We start from the raw sequence: 18,070 nt of genomic DNA, 5'->3' as shown, positions 1-18,070 counted from the left end.
TAGTAGCTGGAATAACCATGGGGCTGTTGCAGTATAAAAGCTACATGGAATACAGACCAATCGTGCTATCACTTCAAACAGCAGGAACTTGTTGACCGGAACTCTCACATATTCCATGTATTAAATGCTTAGCTGTTGCATGTAATGGTTTTGTTTAGCTTTGGGTTCACAGGGGAGCAGCGGACAGGCTGAGCTGAGCCTTCCCTGCTGTTGAAGTTCACATATTTTATGCTTTCTTTCCTTCTGTGCAGATAGTGTTTGCACACAGCCCAGATCTAGGAATGGAAAGGTTGTGTGCCATAAACTGAAAAAGCTTATTTTCCTTAAAAAAAAGAAACCTAAGAGAGGCTTGGTAAAAAAAAAAAAAAAAAAATAATGGTGTTGCATCTCTCTTGACTGTACGTGGCAGCTAGTTTTCTCAAAACAACCTAAAAACTGGCAGATTCAGTCTTGCCCTACCCCTAGTTCTGGCCATAATTACATCTCTCCACTGATTATTCCCTGTCATTTGCTTCACAAATTGCTATGCATTTTGAGTCCTGGGTGTGTTTATTTGAGTATGTAATGAAAGCAGTAGCAGCAGGCTTTCAGTCTGACTGAGGGGATGTTGCAGCTGTTCCAAAATGTGGAATGTAACCTGGAAGGAGGTGAAGGTATGGCCCGAGCCAGGCAGTGAGGTGGGGATCAGAAACGACTGTCTTTGTCTGTCCTGGGAAATGGCTACTGCTAGCTGACAAAAGGAAAAAGTGGGTTGCTTTACCATGTGAAACTCTGCAACTGTATGGCTTGTTTAAAAAGGGGTCTTGCCCTTTAAACCCAGTGTGTGGCAGGTGTGCACTTTGAATACACTGAAAAGAGCAACTAATACACTCTGAGGCAGGACTGATTATTCAGCATTAGCTAACAAGTGTTTTCCATCACCCTGGCCGTGATGCATCACTTCCATGCAGGGCTCTGACGTTATGAAGGTATTTCCTTCATTCAGCTTTGTTCTAATACATTTACTGTTTTGGCTGGCAGGTACTCAAGGAGTTGCACCACCACCTGCTCCTGTGGTTGGATTACAGACCCCCTCTACTGGACTCCTTGGGGCACGGCCTGGTTTAATACCACTCCAGCGACCTCCTGGAATACCACCACCACCTCTGCAACGCTTTCCCTTAATGCCACCACGGCATATGCCTCCCCATATGTTACACAGAGGTCCACCCCCTGGGCCAGGGGGCTTTGGCATGCCTCCGCCTCATGGAATGAAAAACCCATTTCCACCACCCGGCCCCTTTGTTAGGCCAGGTGGAGGGATGTCAGGAAGTGGAGGATCAGGTGGACCTGAGGATAATAGAGATGGAAGGCAGTTTAGGAATGATAGGCAGACATTCGGTTCTAACAGAGACCAGGAAAGGTATGGAAGGAGATCTTTTGGAAATCGGGTAGAAAATGATCGCGAGCGCTATGGTAACCGCAACGATGACAGGGATCATGAGCGACTTGGTAATCGTGAAAGGAGAGAATGGGGAAGAAGAAGTCCTGAACGCGACAGACACAGAGACTTAGAGGACAGGAATCGACGGTCCAGTGGGCACCGAGACAGAGAGAGAGATTCTAGAGATAGGGAATCTCGCAGAGACAAGGAAGAAAATCGAGGCAAGGAGAAACCTGAGCTGACAGACAGGGCAGATGGTGACAACAACCATGAATCTCACAGTGGCAAAGTGGAAAATGCAGACATTGTTTCAGAACTTAATACAGGAGCGTCTGAACCTACAGGTGTAAAACCTAATGAAGCGTTAACATCTGAGGCTACCTCATCTGTTGAACAAGCTGCAAAGGATATTGGCTCAGTTGTAGAGGCTCCTCGTTAGAGACTGGAATTTGTCAAAACATGACAGTGACATTTATTGGAGTGTAGAGCTTTAGAGTTGTACATTATGCTGTATTATATTTGCTTCTGCTATATCACAGCCCCTCAGTAGTTGGTGGGGAATTGTAAGCAATTTGATTGCTTCCCTTCTATTTAAAATAGCCACAACATAACACAAGATACTGAAGATATGAATAAAATATTACCCATTTTTGCTGTAACTTTTTTAAAGTTTTGACTTTAAAAAGTTTACAAATCAGAAGTAGAAGTGCTTTCTATTATTTTTTTTTTAATTTAAGAAAAGGTAACGGTGAAAGCTCCTCAAAACAATAGGGATGTGTTTTTAATAAACTCTATTTTCGTAACAAACTTTAACGTGTGCTATTCTTCCTACACTGCACTGAAGTGGAAAAGGATTGTTCAACATCTTAAAGTTTGAACTGTTAATGCTGTACTGGAGTCTAAATTAGACTGTTTTGTTTATATTTGTTAAAAGAAATACATCTGTTTGTGTAGCTATTCACAGAAGCAAATTTTTATTTGTAACATGTTATTTTGATTTTAGATTGCTGCATTTTAATGATCTACTTGACCATACTAGGTAAAGTTAGTGGTTTTAAAACGTTGTTTGAAGAGGTAATTGTTTAGTGTTTGCATTGCAATCAAGGTTTTACTTTTTCCTCCAATTGGTTCTGTGGTAAATGTTGCCCTAATTAACCTTTAAAAAATGGATGAAAGTGGACACCCTCAGACATATTTTGTCTGCTCTGCTTGTAATGTTATAAGATTATTGTGTGTGGTGGGCTGGGGAAGCACACCAGTTCAGCATCTTTTGTACTTGTAATTCATTGATGCTTTTTGGAAAGTGGGTTGGAAAAAAAAGAAATCAAAGACACCAAATCACCAATTTTAAAATGCTAACCTATTTTTTTTAAGTGGGGATGAGAAGAGGGGAATATTAAAGGGTTTTAAAATGCTGCCTGTTCCTTCACAAAAATCTAGCTAGTTACTGCTGTCTGTTATATTGCCTACCTCCTGTACTTCAACAAGAGGTAGGTTAAAACTTCTTATCCACATGGTGGTGTATTTGTCAGACTTGGGGGAAAAAAACTGCATTTTCTTGTATTCATGTAAGTTTAACCATACTCTCCATCTGACTTAAACTATTTTGTCAAATAAACTATACAAGAGCAAGTATTAGTTCAGTTAGCCCTTCAGGTGCAAACAATTTGGAGACCGCCACAGGAAATTGAACCAAACTGTAAAACCCAGACAAATTCTGTATATGGAAGTGCTCTTCATGATTAACCTGCATAAGAAAATAAGGCTTATGTTGGACAACAGTTTCAGTTTATGCTTATTATATTCTAAAATACAGTGGGAAAAATTCTATGAATCTTGTGCATATTTAAACATTTTTTCCCTTGAGATAGCTATGCTTTACATTTTAAAAGTTTTCTTTTCCTTACTACATGAAGGGCAGCTGCTTTCTTACATCAGTACTTTTTTCATAGCTGCTCTGCAGCAGGGGTATTTTTGGGGGAGGAGGGGGTAATAATAGGGGAGTTATGGCTGGGGGAAAGGACATATATTTTTATGTTCTCACAATAGCAGAATAAAGAGAGAAAAAAAACCTGTTTACATACTTGTAGTGAACTCAACTTCCGTGTTTAAAAAATTTGTGTCCTTGATGTTTGTTTCATGCTGGGCCAGCAGAACTAACTTTTTAATAAACAGATGTATTTATGTCTAGGCTTAAAACTGTCTTAGCAAGAACAGCCATAATTCTGTGAGGAAGATTTTTTTTGAATGAATACATTTTATTAAAAAATTTGAAGACAAGAATGAAGGAGATGGAGGGCTTATGTATTTCAGTTTGCATAAATTCCACCTTACATTCTCACCAGCTTTGCTTGGGTAGGATACTGCAAAAAACCTCTAGCATTTTTTCTTTAATTCTGCTTTCATCCCTATTTCTATTGCTGCTTTGCTAAAGCACTAAGATGTATTGTCTTTCAAATACCACATGCAATTGCCATTTGCTTTTCTATATACCAGCAACATTATGTAGAATAGTGTCTCCTGAAAGTGGATTTTTACTTTTGGCTTTCTCCTTGAAATCCATAATTAGTATACCCTGAACACAAATTTCTCTCAAGTGAATAAAGCCATTTTTATAGGGCTTTCAAGTTTCCCTTAAACTGGAGGCAGTTGGTGCTGATCACTATTGTTTTGGAATGAAGCATTTCTATAGGAATATAAAGAACTGACAGTTTCAGTGTTCTCCCTGCAGTGCTCCGATTGAGATTTCAGTTGAATCAAAAGTTTTTGGATTGACCAGACACTTAATATAATAAAGTTGTCCAATTTCAAAGCAGGCACCTATGCACTTGCCTAAAAGCAAAAATTAAATTAGACTAACTGGGGCAGTGGAATGGAACTGGTATTCAAGTAATCTTTAGCTGCAGTTGTTCTGTACTTAAGGCTATGGCTTGTGCTTCTGGTTCAGGGAGGAGAACCAGAACTTCAGTGATTTTTAGAACAGGTGATTATCCTTCAAATTTTTGAATGCAAACAAGTCTTATTTCATAAAGTGTTTTTTTGAGAGTAGCAGTAGGAGATAAGATGGTGGTATTTCCATGCACATTTTACTGATGTTTAACATCACTCTGAAGACAGGTTAGTCCACTGAATGGCACAGGTGCATAGAAATTAGGTAGGTGATTCTTGGCCACATATATTATGCTCACATGCGTTGTCATATCCTTTCACTTTCTTGCTATAGCAACATTTCATTACATTGAAATTTAAGTGTGTAAAGGGCTATCAACTATATATGTAAAGGAATGCTAAGATTCAAATCTACTAAAGCTAATTTTCCTCTCCCAAGGAGACAGCCTCTTCAGACGATTCTGTTCCTGTATAGCAGGAAGTATTAGCCCTTTAAAGCTGCAAATTCTTATTACTCTGATATGCTGTATAGTGGATACTTCATTAAATTTAGTTGGTAAGGGCTTTCTGCTTACTATGTATTCCTCACAGTACATACATTGAGGCTTACTGAATTAGCTGGCTTCATTTGAAATGACAGCTGTTTGCAAATTTCTCCCTATATCCAGATATGAAGAACTACTATATACAAGAATGAAAATATCCAAATTCATATGTCCAAAGAGAGCTGCTGTTATGTTCAAGTGATTATGCATTTAAGCCATGAAGTGATTAGACACTACAAAACTACTCCCACTATCTGCATGCTTGGTTTGTCCAACTGACCAGAATATGCAGTTACCCTTTCAAAATAAGTTCCAAACTCTAGTGTTAGGCTCTGAGAAGGTAATTGTTTATTTAACTCCACTGCTTTTGTTCTGATGACAGGAATAAAGCCAACTAAAGCAGCAACAGAAGAAGATGATGAGGGATAGAGAGTCTTTATTTTACCCCCTTACTTCTCACTCAAAAACAAACTAGTCTCATTTACATTTTTTTTTTTTTTTTAAAAAAGGTTCAAGATAAAAGTAGAAGTATTAAGGTCACAACATTCCTTCTTTAAGAATGGTTGTTGCCACCCCATCCACCACTGTAGTAGATAAAGCAAAAAAGTGTTAATGGGCCTGAACAGAAATTACTTTGCAAAGCAGAAGAGAGAGAAGCCTCACCTGTCACATCAAGTTAATAGTAACTATTTGACTGGGACACTGTTTGATGCAAGCCCCACAAAATATTTGAAGAATTACCTGTGGGAGTGGCAAGTTGTCTCAGCCTAGAAGTAGTTCTTTTCATTTACCTTAACATGCTGGTTTTATAGTGTCTTGACAATTCTAGGCAGAACTTTACTTATCAAATTGTTTCTGGAACTAGACACTGTTCCCTACATAGCTGAATAACTGAAGTGTTCCCTATGTTCCACATTAAGTTATAAACAGTATGATAGAGGACCAGTGTGACAAGAGCTTTCATTAACAGAATGGTAATTTAATGACTAGAACAGATCACATTGATGCAGAAGACTGCAAAACTATTCCATCAATATCACTTTAATAGCAATGAACATTATACAAAATAAACCAAGTCAGTTTGACAAGTTCACAGATACTTGGACTCAAAATAGCAATGAGATTAAGTGGTAAAGCTTCTGCCAAAATAGGGCCAAGAATATAGTGCTTCTAATGTAACTTCCAAAGCCTTATTTCTCATTTCCACCTTAAGTAATTCAGGTACAGTGCAACAATTACATCTTGGCTATTCCAATTACGCCACAAGCCAAGCGACCACCAGCATTGCCAGTTTTTGTGCTCTCCTCATTTTCTCCTTTACCCAAGTCATCCTCTTTCTCATGGACCTAAAAAAAAAAAAAAAGGAATATTATATGAATGCATAATAAAAAGTAATTTTAATATATGCTGCAGTAACAAAGGCAAGTTAGAAGTACTGGTTCATGTGGTTTTTAAGATCCCAGGAGGCCTTAATGTACCTTACTTCCATGCAGAGGGGCAATTCCAGTCCACATGAAGTGGAGCTGCCTCCCCCACAGCCTCCCCAAAAAGTTAACAAGTATTCAGATCATTACTACAAAGTCTGTAATGCAGTGACTAGGGGAGAATTTCTTTAGATCTAGCCAACCTGCCCTTCAACTACATCCCAGATGCAAAACACTTGTTTGCAAGCTGCAGTGATTATTTAGCAGTCACTTTTCATTGACTTGTCATAAGATAGGATTTACCCCAGAATCTCAGACTGAAACCAGAATAAGCTTACTCCTTTAAGCAAGAACGCTTTACTGTAAAGTAGACTAGAAGTATGAATGCAACAACACCACCCCCCCCATACACAGTTCTGCATGGAATTCAGCCCTGTAACACAAAGTAATCCAAAGCAAGTTTGGCCATAGAGGCAGCCTCCATCTGAAGTGGAGGACACTAGCCAAGTTAAGAAGGTGGTCAGCTATTAACTCAATAGCCAATACTGGTGCTAGAGTGCCCTTTGCCAAGCCATTTTTGAACCATATTAGAATCAAGTGAGGTACTGGAGAGGGACACATGCAGAGTTTACACTCAAGTAAAAACACTCCGTAAGAGTATTTGGTTACAGATGAGATGGTCTCAGTGGCCAAGGAGCTGAACAGCTGAAAGGAAGCAGAAATTAAGCAAGGAAAAGGAAAAAACAAAAAACAGACAACTGACTTATCTAGGCTGCCAGACTGGAAGCACATTCTTGGCACCATGCAAGCCAATTATTGTTTACATCTGGAAGCATGCTGTGGCAGTAAGGTTCGTAATGTTTTAGGGGGACAACTTCTCCCTTGTTTAAACTGGCACTAACAGAGTTATTTTGTCTTGATCCAGACTCAATTTTTTTTGTAGTATACTTTTAGCTTTTAACCCCTTCCACAATCTTGAAGGGAACTTCTCTGTTCACATCAATACAGAAGACCCATAACCTTCAGTTTAAGCATACCATGTGTTCCATTTAAACATTATACTTCCAGAAGCTAGAGCTTAGAAAGCAGCCAATGCAAGTGAATGTTTGCTTTTGCTAGCACAGCTTCACTAAACAAGGATTGAAGGTAATAGTTCTGGGTGGACTTAATGGCTGGAAGTTTGTTCTTCAAATGCACAGCTATACTTGCACACTTACAAACAAGTACACACCCTTGCATCAAGTAATTTAGTTCTTGTTATTGCATTTTTCTCCTCTGTATTTTATTACCATCTTCAGGAATCTCAGCTTGCAGAACTATACAAGGCTTCCTGGCCTCTTAAAAATCCAGTTAGCTCAAAAACAATCCACAAATTGCTTTTTTTGAGTACTTAAAAGCCAAATACCTGACAGTTCTTTTTGCAGTGGATTTGCGACTTCTGCAATACAGGTTCAGTATAGCAGATTCCAATCCCTCACTTAACCTTGGAAGTACTCACCACCATGGTACGTCCAATAATGCACTGGGGTCCAGTAAGTGAAATCTGGGAATCTATAATGGATATCTCCGCCACTCCACCCTTAGCAGTCACATTGCCGAGGTCTCCAACATGCCTGGAATGCAGAGAAGAAGTCTTTAGAGGCCAAGCCTTTCACCAGTACCAAGTAGTGAGTGTTCTCCATTTAACAAAACAAAATGGAAACAAACATACACAAAATTAAGCGCATTCAAACCAAAACCCAGCTGTTATTTGCACTAGATTTTGCACTGGAACGGAGTTCTCATACTCTCACCCCCCCACCTCCACTTGGAAGTGAACAGGAGTCATAACAGCATTAGTGCAAAGAGATAAGGAGTTTTTCTAACCCAATACATCTTTAAAAGATAGCGAGTAAATTCCTTGCCTAACACTTCAGTCTCAGTAAGAGCTGGGGGAAGCCACCAAAATACAGGCAGAGCTTTTGACTAGTGCAAGCATTAGGAAAAACAAGCAAGTGCAGCTTAAGACAATATTGCCCAACTCAAAAAAAATATTAACCCATAGTAGTCTTCAACCACATTCTGGAATAATATTTGAGCAATTTAGAGATACACCAAGTATGTGACATTCCAAGCAGCTGGTTCTTTCAAGCTCACAGGCACTTTAGGTACATTTAAACTTACTTTATGCAAGCTCAAGGGGATATACTTATTCCTTTGAGGACATGTTTGCAGACCCACAGCTTTGGAATAACAAATTAATATTATTTTGTTCCCATCAGGAACAGGTTTGGCATTTTTCAGGCTAAACTTGCTCATCAGGGAAGTTTCATTATGAGAAGTTAAGGAAGTTTTTTTTGGGGGGGGGGGGGTTTGGTTTTTTGTTTTTTGTTTTTTTTTTGCTTAAGAGAGTCTAGAACTTTCTCAAGTTAGAACTCATAGAGAACTGGGTTACTCCTGAAACAAGATATTTTTAAATATCCAATTTATTGCAAGTTCACAATGCCCAATCTCAGTTTGTCATTAGTGTTCAGCTGTTTTGCTTGTACCAATTTCCTACTGCATGTACCTAGTGACATTTGTCTTTTCCGAATTGCAAAATAAAACAAAAAAAAAAAATGCCAGACACCATGACTTTATTTACTCAGATTCCTGCCCCAGGGTAGCTATATCATTGTGTGTGGTGACCAAGATTTATTTTTTGTTTTGTTTTAAGTGAGTAATACTTAAAAAACTACATGCAATGTGATCAGGATTTTTTTTTTTTTTGGACCAAAAAAGCTGAAATCAAGCTACTTGCAAGGATCAAAATAAAAACATTACCCCCTCCACTCCCTTAGTGGGGGGGAGGGGGGGGACAAACAAACCAACCAAACTTTTGCATCCAATTCATAGTTTCAGGTGTTCATTTGGCCACAAGGCAGTGCCATTTAAGACCAGCTACTCAAGTCATTTGCCATCACATACAGCCAGGTGCATCACTGAGAATAAATTTCTGAGGGATAAAAGCCTGGCATTTAGAACTTGCCATCAGTTCCTAAGAATATCATCAGGCTCCCTTCAGAATAGTCAACATGGTCCCTTCATTTATGACTATAAAAGTTAATGCAATTCCCACTTCATATACAGGTTTCCCCTTGATTTATGCGCTGTTCTTTAGGAACACATGTATGGCATAAATCAAAGTTTTCATAAAGCAAACCCACTTTACAATGCAACAAACAGGGACAGGTTCCCATGGTGGCAAGGAAAGGAAGGAGTGAGGCTGGGACTAGGGAACAGGGTGGGGGCAGGATACTGCTCCCAGGGCTGCATAAGGCAGCACAGCAGAGTGGCACTTACCCAGCCCCAGCTGCAGTAGTCCCAGGAGCTACTAGTACCAGCTGCCTGCAGCCACTGAACTGCACCATGTTCTGCCTGTCCTCACTCACTTCGGCTCCTGGGCCATGCCATGCCCTGGTGCAGGCAGCTGATGTCAGCTGCTTCTGGGGCCACTGCAGCAGGGGTTGGGGCAAGTGCTGCATCCCATGCCACCCAGGGCTCTGCTTGTCCACACACAACAGCGCACACTACAGCAGCTCCTGGAGCAGCTGACACCAACTGTCTACACCACAGCATGGTGCAGCCCAGGAGCTGGGGTAAGCCTAGGCATTGTGGGGGACAGGCAGATCTTGGTGCAGCCTAGCAGCTGCGGGCAACTGGCACTGGCCACTCCTGGGGCCAGGGTAAGCATCTATCCTGATAGCACAAGAGCAAGTTTATCTTGCATATAATAAATTATGGGTCTAAATATGCAAGTTTGCTCTTGTGCAATGAGCATATAAAGAACCTGCACTGTTATTTTCAGATGAGTATACTAGTTCACCTTGACCAGTGGTCTCCACCTTTTACTGATACATGGTGTGGTTTGCAGTGTTACTTGGAGAGTATTGTCCATGTATTCCTCATATCTACAGAGGAGCTTCCTGTGACCCCAAGCAATGGGAGGCTCTTTTAGGAAATATACTGCTTACAGACAGCAGAGAACCATGGATTTTGACAAGTGCTCCATCAAGGTCTCAACTACAAATATGTCAATCCAAGTACTATTGCAAACTAGAGGGTATAGGATAAACCCTCATTAAAAGAAAGGTTACACAATTGTGAAATGGCTATGTACTGGTACAGTCAGTGCCAATAGTGGAACAGCAGCTCCTGCAGCTAGACACCCTCAGTTTTCCAGGACAACATGCAGTCCATCCATTTCTGTTTACCAATTATTGCAAACATGTTCAGGTATTGCAGCTGGTTGGGTTGCTGGCTAAAGATCAACAGAAGGCCACAGCAAGAAGATACTTCAGAGGCATTAGGACTCCAAGCTAAAAAGCATATCAATTCAAGACTGCATCTTGGGGGTTCAAGAGAACCCAATTCCCAGAGCCTAGTGTAACAAGTTATTCCACTGCCACTCGCATAAAAAAGCAGCAAGTCACATCTAGCATTAACTTTGTGTTCTCTGGTTTAAGTTCCAGAGCTTACCTCTCATCATCATCTGGTCCACCATGTTTTTTGCCATAAGGATTGAAGTGAGCACCTGCACTGATGCATCCTGTAACAGATGATTTTGCATCAACTCCAATGCTAAAGACCATGTACTCCATCTGCAAAAATGAGACTTAACTCTGTATAGTGTGTTCTGCTTGAACAACTTTTATTACTCAAGTTGTTAATAAGCTACAGCACTTTTTAGCACCCAAGAAGTCTCTAGAGTGGTTACCGTGATCTGTACCAGGAGCCTGCTCACTGGAGAACTCCTTGCTCATGACCAGAAGTTCTGTCTGACCATACTGGCACAGCTTTACAAGAATTCATGGTGCTCTGGTGTGGTGCCAGAGGACTAGAAGAGGGCCAGTGTGGTTTTTTTTTTTTGGTTTTTTGGAAAATAGAAAGGGAGGAAAGAGGAGCCAGGAAACTATAGGCTAGTTAGTCTTACCTCCATCCTGGGTAAGACTTTTGAGAGAATTATCCTGGCGCATGTCCACAAGGGGCCAGCAGGGGAAATTATGCTTGGGGGCAACCAACAAGGGTTTATTAGAGACAGGCCCTGTCAGACCAACCTGGTGGCCTTCTATGACCAGGTCACCAAATCCTTAGATGCAGGTGATGCAGTCCTTCTGGACTTTAGGAAGGCTTTCAGCACAGTCTCTCACCCCATTCTCATTAAATGAAATGAGGTGTCGACGCCACAGTCCCCTACACAGTCAAATGGGTCGCCAACTGGCTGCAGGGCCACACTCAGTGGTAGAGGACAGGTCATTTCTGACCTGGAGGGATGTGGGCAGTGCGGTCCCCCAGGGCTCGGTCCTCAGGTCCGCACTGTTCAACATCTTCATCAGTGACTTGGACGAGGGGGTAAAGAGGGACTGCTGGAACAAGATTCACAGATGACACCAAGATGTGAGGGGGAAGTGGGCATGCTAGAAGGGAGGAATAGGCTACAATCTGACAAACAGGTTACAGGGGTGGGCAGATGAGAACAGGATGGGATTCAACACTGCAAGGTATTGCACCTGGACTGGGGGAGAGGGAAAAAAAAGGAGGGAAAACCAGCACCATACTTACAGGCTGGGGAACTCCCTTCTCATCAGTGCAGAGGCAGAAAAGGATCTTGGAGTCATCATTGATGCCAAGATGAACACAGGCCAGCAGTGTGGGGATGCAGTCAGGAAGGCCAACCACACCATGTCATGCATCCACAGATGCATCTCAAGCAGGTCCAGGGAGGTGATCCTCCCCTTCCATGTGGCACTGGTCAGGCCGCAGCTGGAGTACTACATCCAGTTCTGGGCACCGCATTTCAAGAGCGATGTGGACAACATGGAGAGGGTCCAGAGGAGGGCCACTTGCATGATCAGGGGGCAGCAGGGCAGGCCCTACAAGGAGAGCCTACAGGACCTCAACCTGTTCAGCCTCCATAAGAGAAAGCTAAGGGGGGGGTGGAAAATCTAGTGGCCTGTTACAAACTAATCAGAGGGGGCCAGCAGGCACTGGGGGAATCCCTGTTCCCCACCCCCCCAGCACTCCCAGGAGTGACTAAGAATAACGGTCACAAGCTGGTAGAGGGTAGACATCAGTGAAGTAGCGCCTCCTGTCAGGGCAGCTAGGATCTGGAACTAACTACCAAGAGAAGAAGTGGTGCTGGCTCCTACCCTGGGGGTCTTTAAGAGGAGACTGCATGAACACCTTGCTGGGATCATTTAACCCCAGTACTTTTTCCTGCCATGGCAGGGGGTCAGACTGATGATCCACTCAGGTCCCTCCCAACCCTACCAACTATGAAACTATGCTGTGCTCCCCAAGCTTCTTCGCACTGCCCTAGATCACCATTAGAAAGCCAAGCTCCACCAAGAGTCAAATCTTAAGTTTTGAAGAGAGCCATTTAGAGAGTTTATCCAAGAAATAGATTCCCATTTGTGTTTGGCTTAAATGGAGGGGCAGCTGCTACAGCCATAGTATTAAACAGCCTCTTATGGCCCATGCATCAGGTTTACAACTGCATGCTAGAATAACAGTAGCTCAGAGATGTTGCCATCTATACCATCACTTCCTGAAGTACTAGACCACTGTTCGTGAACAACAAGACAATGCCAAGATCATTTCAACTCCTTTGTTTTTTGCATACACTGGTTTTACGCATGAAAGGAATGCGATTGAAGTGAGAAGCATTACCACAGTTATCTATTAAGCCAGTGTTTAAAAAGAGTGGATGCATCAAATACCATAAGTTAGTAGCCAAACTGCATTGTGATAGTGCTACATTGAGACCCTGGATGAATACTGTACCATTAGTGTTGTCTCCAAATTCATGAACATGGAAGCCATGTTTTCCATCATTCAAACCTTCAATGCTTCCTGACACCTTTACTGGTCCACTATCCTTCAAAACAAAGAGGAAAATAAGAATTCTAGTTTGTTATTAACTCATTACAGAATTGTAAATAAGCATACACAGGATTAAAGCTTTGATTGAGGCTTCCCGATTAGTTGAGAATGCATTCTTCAGTCCTGTGGTTTGTATAGGACTGCAGCTAATACAGTATTTGGGTGTGTGCTATTATACCCCCAAGGCAGACTCATTCCATCCTAACCAGTTCTCAACCCTTTTTAGACTCCTCGGAAAAACTTTTTGGTTTTTTTGGGACTAAGGAGACAGACCGACCTACTGACCAATTCTTGTGGTCTTCCTGAGTTCTTTGCACCAGAACAGGTCCAGATGTTTAATATTATTAATTCCCATTTGAAATCTCTGGGTTATCATGCAAAGCACATCTCCATACCCAGCAGTGCTAACTTCTGAAAGGATCAAGTCATCCTAGGGTCCCACAACATGCTGGTTGAGCATCACTGGTCTGAACACATGACTCTAGCATCAAGATTCAGACTGCAAGTGTGCACACAGCTGCCTTTTGACCCATTTACTTCCATAACATCAGAGGGTTCCCCCTCACCCAAACTTCTTCTATAGAACTACTGTGCTGTCACAGAATCATAGCAAATTAGGGTTGGAAGGGACCTATGGAGGTCACATAGCTCAAAACAGGACCATCCCTAGCTAGATCATCCCAGCCAAAGCTTTGTCCACCCAAGGGTTAAAAGCTTCCAAGAATGTTGAGTCCACAACCTCTCTGGGTAACCTGTTCTAGTGCTTCACTATCCTCCTGGTGAGAAAGTTTGTTAGATGCAGCAAGGGAAGCTTTTCCTTGCAACTTGAGACCACTGCTCCTTGTTTGGTCATCTGCTACTACTGAGAACAGGCCAGCTCCGTCCTCTTTAGAGCCACCCTTCAGGTAGCTGAAAGATGCTGAGTGAACTGGGCTATGGGGATTTAAGAGCCTCTCCACATAGGTCACATCCCCAGCCCCCTCACCATTTTCATTACCCTCCACTGGACTGTCTCCAATTTATCCACATTCTCTCTTTAGGGGGAGGATCCAAAACTGGACATAGTACTCCAGATGTACTCACCAGTGCCAAACAGAGGGGAACAGGGTTCTTTGGGTAAGTCTGATATCTTCATTCTATTTGAGTTGGTCTAATAAAGGGAGAATAATCACTTCCCTCGATCTGCTGGCAATGTTCCTACTAATACAGCCCAGTATACTATTAGCCTTCTTTCCAACAAGGTCACAGTGTTGCCTCATTCAGCTTATTATCCACTCCAACTCCTAGGTCCTTTTCTGCAGAGCTGCAGCTTAGCTGGTCAGCTATCAATTTTTCACTGCAACACCAAGACCTTTATCAAAGGCCATGCCTTTGTACACTATGTGTGTACTCTTCAAGATGCATCACAAGTTAGACAGATTAACAACCAACTCACACTTGCTCTTTCTTTCCGCACCCTCCTAGATTTAATCCAGCAGGGATCTTAGTTAAGAGTGCTTAAACCCGTTATGGCCTTATCTATCCAAACCCACATACAGCAGCATCTTACTGCAGCATTCCCCCACACTCCCTATGCACAGCTCACTGCTTTCAGGCCTCACTGCTTTCAGGCCGGGGCAGAGAAGGACAGCTCCACACCCATGACTGGGCACAAGCACTGAAAGGCTGCTCAGACCACCTGCTGCTGCAGGTCAGAGGCCACAATGTTCCACACCCTGCCTTCAGGCATTGCCCTGATCGCTAAACTGAAGCAAGGGTGGAGGGGAGCAGTGCCCTGCCCTGCCACCCACCCCACCAGGCTTGGAATTGTGACAGAAAGGGAGCAGAATTGGGTGGCTGCAGTGAGAGGAGTGGTGGCAGTGCCACCTGGGAGTGGGTGGGGAGCCCAGCAGGCTGGCTGGCACTGCTCCCTGGACTGGATCTGGCTCATGGCCGTGGGGGGGGGTCACACATGCCTAGGGGAGCAGTGCTCCTGAGCAGCTCTCACCCAGGCAACAGACCTTCCTTTTTCAATAATAAAAACAACAACAACAACAACAATAATAACAACAATAACAATAACAGTAACAGCACCATCACTATTAGCATTAGTGGCAGCAGCATCAGATCACTAGCAATACAAGCCACATTACTTTTTAAATCAATAATAGTATTAATATACAAGCAAGCAACTGTGGGGGTCAAACCCAGCACCCAGCTCTCCCCTGGCTCTAGCTGCTGCCTCCTCTCCCCTACCACCCCCACCAGGTAGGGCCGGGCTCCCAGGACCCCGGCCCGGGTTACCTACGGGAAACTCAGACACGTGTCCGCCCCCCCCCGCGTGACTCAGCACTTTCCAGCCTGACCCAGTCACCTCCCGCGCAGTTTACGTAACACCCGCCGGCAGCCCCGGGGTGTGGGAGAGTCCAGGCCTTACCTTTTGCTCGAAGGTGACGACGCCGTGCACGGGCCCGTCCCCGCGCAGCACGCACACGGCCTTCAGCCCTACCATGTTCCCGCCAGCAGGGCCAGACCACACAATACGAGCGACTAAAGAGGCAGCGCCTTTTCTAGCCAACCAGGCGCCCTTCAGCCAATCACAGCGCTACCCCGCCCCGGTCGCACCGCCTCCTGTTCCCCACCCCTCCCTCGTAGCCAATCAGGAAACAGCAGCCGCGCCCACCCGCCAATCAAAAGGCGGAACGCTGTTGTAGCACCAATCGGCTGCCGTGACGCTACTTCTACTCCGAGGTGCGGCGGGGAGACCTCGTTCTGGATTTTGGCGGGGGGGCAAAGTCTCCTCGCCCTCAGCCCCTTCCCCCCACCTTTCCCACTCTGGGGACAGCAGTGCGCATGCGTGGGTAGAGACTGCTGGGTGCCGGGTTCCAGGCCTGCAAAAGCCTTTGTCTTCTCAGCCCTGACGGGGGGTGGGATGGGTGCCTAGAGCTAGACATGCTCTTGCAACGTTTAGTTCCCCCTTGCTAGGCCTGACTAGGCACAGCTCTGCAGGCTTTCTCTTGGGCATTAGGGCAGCTAGCCCATGCTGCAGCATGCCTCAGCTACAACTGTTACCTCGGGTCATATATGCCACAGATGGGTAGGCCTACTCTAACACACCTGGGCCCACCCCACCTCTCAGGGAACCAGACAGTAGTGAGTAAAGATGAGTAAGAATTTGCTAGATGGAGGCTGAGGATTATGAATTGGTTATGGCTGCTTGTGTACACAGCAAGGCAGTGTGCCAGGCACAGGTGTCAAATGCTATTTAAGCCCCAATTCACAGTACCTATCTGCAGTGAGTGTTTGAGCTTCAAATCAGGGAGACAGAAACAGGAGCTGCTCTTTACTCCAGATGTAACAGCACTGGGCATTTTCACACGTGCTCCCGATGGGGTGCTTTTAATAAGCAAGCTGTGCTAATTAAAGATGCCCATGTGGCATGAATATCAGAGGCATAGCTGAGAAAAACAACAGGGTGCTTTGGACTAAAGCATATTGAATGTGTTCAAAGAGCACTGCTGCCATTTTCTCAGCACAGGCGTGCTGTGCTGCTGATACACGTGACATGCAAGGCTGTCAGAGCTCTTCAATTTACGTGCTCCAGCAGACTCGATTAATGTGCTGTAGGAGCATGCTCCCCAAACATAAGCGCCATAGAAGACTAGATTTAGACCATTCAGAACTAAAAGCTGTCCTCCGAGCCTCCTTGGTAGTGCTAGTAGTCCACATTATACAGGCCCAGGTCTCCTTGAAAAGAGGCTGTTCTGAGCAGGGGCTTTCTGTAATAATATCACTTCACTCGGCTAGAGGAGGACTCAGGAATCTCCTTTTTGTGATGAAGGACCGTGCTTGTGCTCACAGTTCCTCCACCAGTTGTCAGAACTTTGTAGCTGATCTTTCTGAAGTTTCTGTGTTTCGTAACACAAGCAAAAAGCTTAATCTCAGTTATGGGGGGTTTTTTTAAGTATACTTAATTGCTGTAACTTTCTTCCTCCCACAGTCTGTAGCCCTGGGGCTAGGCTGAAATTATTTATTGTTCACATGAAGAGAGATGAAAAAGCATCATGTTTATTGGCACCTGCACAATTTGAACCTTGTAGTCAGATAAAGATGCAAGTTACACAAAGTCAGGCCAGAGATCTAGCTGATTACCTCTCATTCTTCTCTGCTCACCTTCTGGCTTCACTTCAAGTGAGGGTGTCTCCAGCTCTTCTAGACGCTACTTCTTCTCAGAGCAACCCTTCTCCATGGCAGATTCATCATTATTGTGAAATTAAACTTAAAATTTCACTCCAAATACCTCCAAAATCTTTGTCTTAAAATTTTTTGTCAAAATAGTTGGAGAAAAAGGACCTCTTCCAGCCAGTCCACCAGGTGGAAGGGCAAACTATAGCATGGGTTGAGTTTGAAGGTGAAAAAGAAAAGGGAATTTTGTATTGGATTACTATAGCCAAAAATTTTGAAGATTAGAAAGGATAGAAAAACTAGGGTCTGAAGCTACAATCTCCTGTGAGTGGGCATTTAGGATACCCAGTGTGTACTCAGGAAGCAGGGTCTCACAGGGGAGTTGATGATTAGAGGAGACTGAACTTTTTCCCATAGGAATAATGTTTTATCAAAACTTGAATGATTTGCAGAACACGGTATAGGTTCTCAGGGCCAGCATAGACTTTCTTTCAAAGAACTATCCCAGGTTCAACTGGCTGGTCCTGTTGATTTAGCAGAGGCACTTGAACCTGAATTCTGTAACCAAGGCAAGTGCTGTAACCAGTGGCTCACCCCAGTTAAAACCCCCAGTTACAACACTGAGCTAGCATGTGAGACACTGTCTGATTCAGAACAAGGAGTTGAACTTGAGTTTCCTTCATTTCAAGAAGTGCTGCAGCATGGGTCTCTCACTTGCTAAGAAA

The 18,070-nt window shown here is 43.5% G+C and overlaps 2 protein-coding genes across 3 annotated transcripts in view; one reads left to right on the top strand and one right to left on the bottom strand.

Moving 5' to 3' along the window:
• Positions 1 to 3,798, top strand: part of SCAF4 (SR-related CTD associated factor 4) — a 69,100-nt gene extending 65,302 nt beyond the window's left edge. For both annotated transcript variants that reach the window (XM_019528819.1, XM_019528818.1), the window contains exon 20: positions 1,021 to 3,798. In XM_019528819.1, the coding sequence (XP_019384364.1) occupies positions 1,021 to 1,862 (842 nt within the window). In that variant the 3' untranslated portion in view covers positions 1,863 to 3,798. The remainder of the gene's footprint in view (positions 1 to 1,020) is intronic.
• Positions 3,799 to 5,815: 2,017 nt separating this feature from the next.
• SOD1 (superoxide dismutase 1, soluble) lies at positions 5,816 to 15,705 on the bottom strand. The gene is made up of 5 exons (XM_019528820.1): positions 15,598 to 15,705; positions 13,083 to 13,176; positions 10,779 to 10,848; positions 7,780 to 7,894; positions 5,816 to 6,203 (listed from the first exon to the last, which is right to left on the bottom strand). The coding sequence occupies exons 1-5, from the start codon at positions 15,670 to 15,672 to the stop codon at positions 6,093 to 6,095; spliced, it is 465 nt and encodes a 154-aa protein (XP_019384365.1). The 5' UTR covers positions 15,673 to 15,705; the 3' UTR covers positions 5,816 to 6,092.
• Positions 15,706 to 18,070: the final 2,365 nt, after the last annotated feature.

This window comes from Crocodylus porosus, unplaced genomic scaffold (assembly GCF_001723895.1).
Source record: "Crocodylus porosus isolate Cpor-Errol unplaced genomic scaffold, CroPor_comp1, whole genome shotgun sequence".
NCBI lineage: Eukaryota > Metazoa > Chordata > Crocodylia > Crocodylidae > Crocodylus > Crocodylus porosus.
This window is presented reverse-complemented; position numbering and strand designations above follow the sequence as displayed.

Bases quoted from the DNA above. Each gene is read 5' to 3' on its own strand.
- SOD1 (XM_019528820.1), bottom strand. From the start codon at position 15,672: ATGGTAGGGCTGAAGGCCGTGTGCGTGCTGCGCGGGGACGGGCCCGTG. The intron at 10,849-13,082 runs GTACAGTATTCA...CATCTGTTACAG, and splicing joins ATTTGGAGACAACACTAATG to GATGCATCAGTGCAGGTGCT. The intron at 6,204-7,779 runs GTGAGTACTTCC...TTTTTTTTTTAG, and splicing joins TTATTGGACGTACCATGGTG to GTCCATGAGAAAGAGGATGA.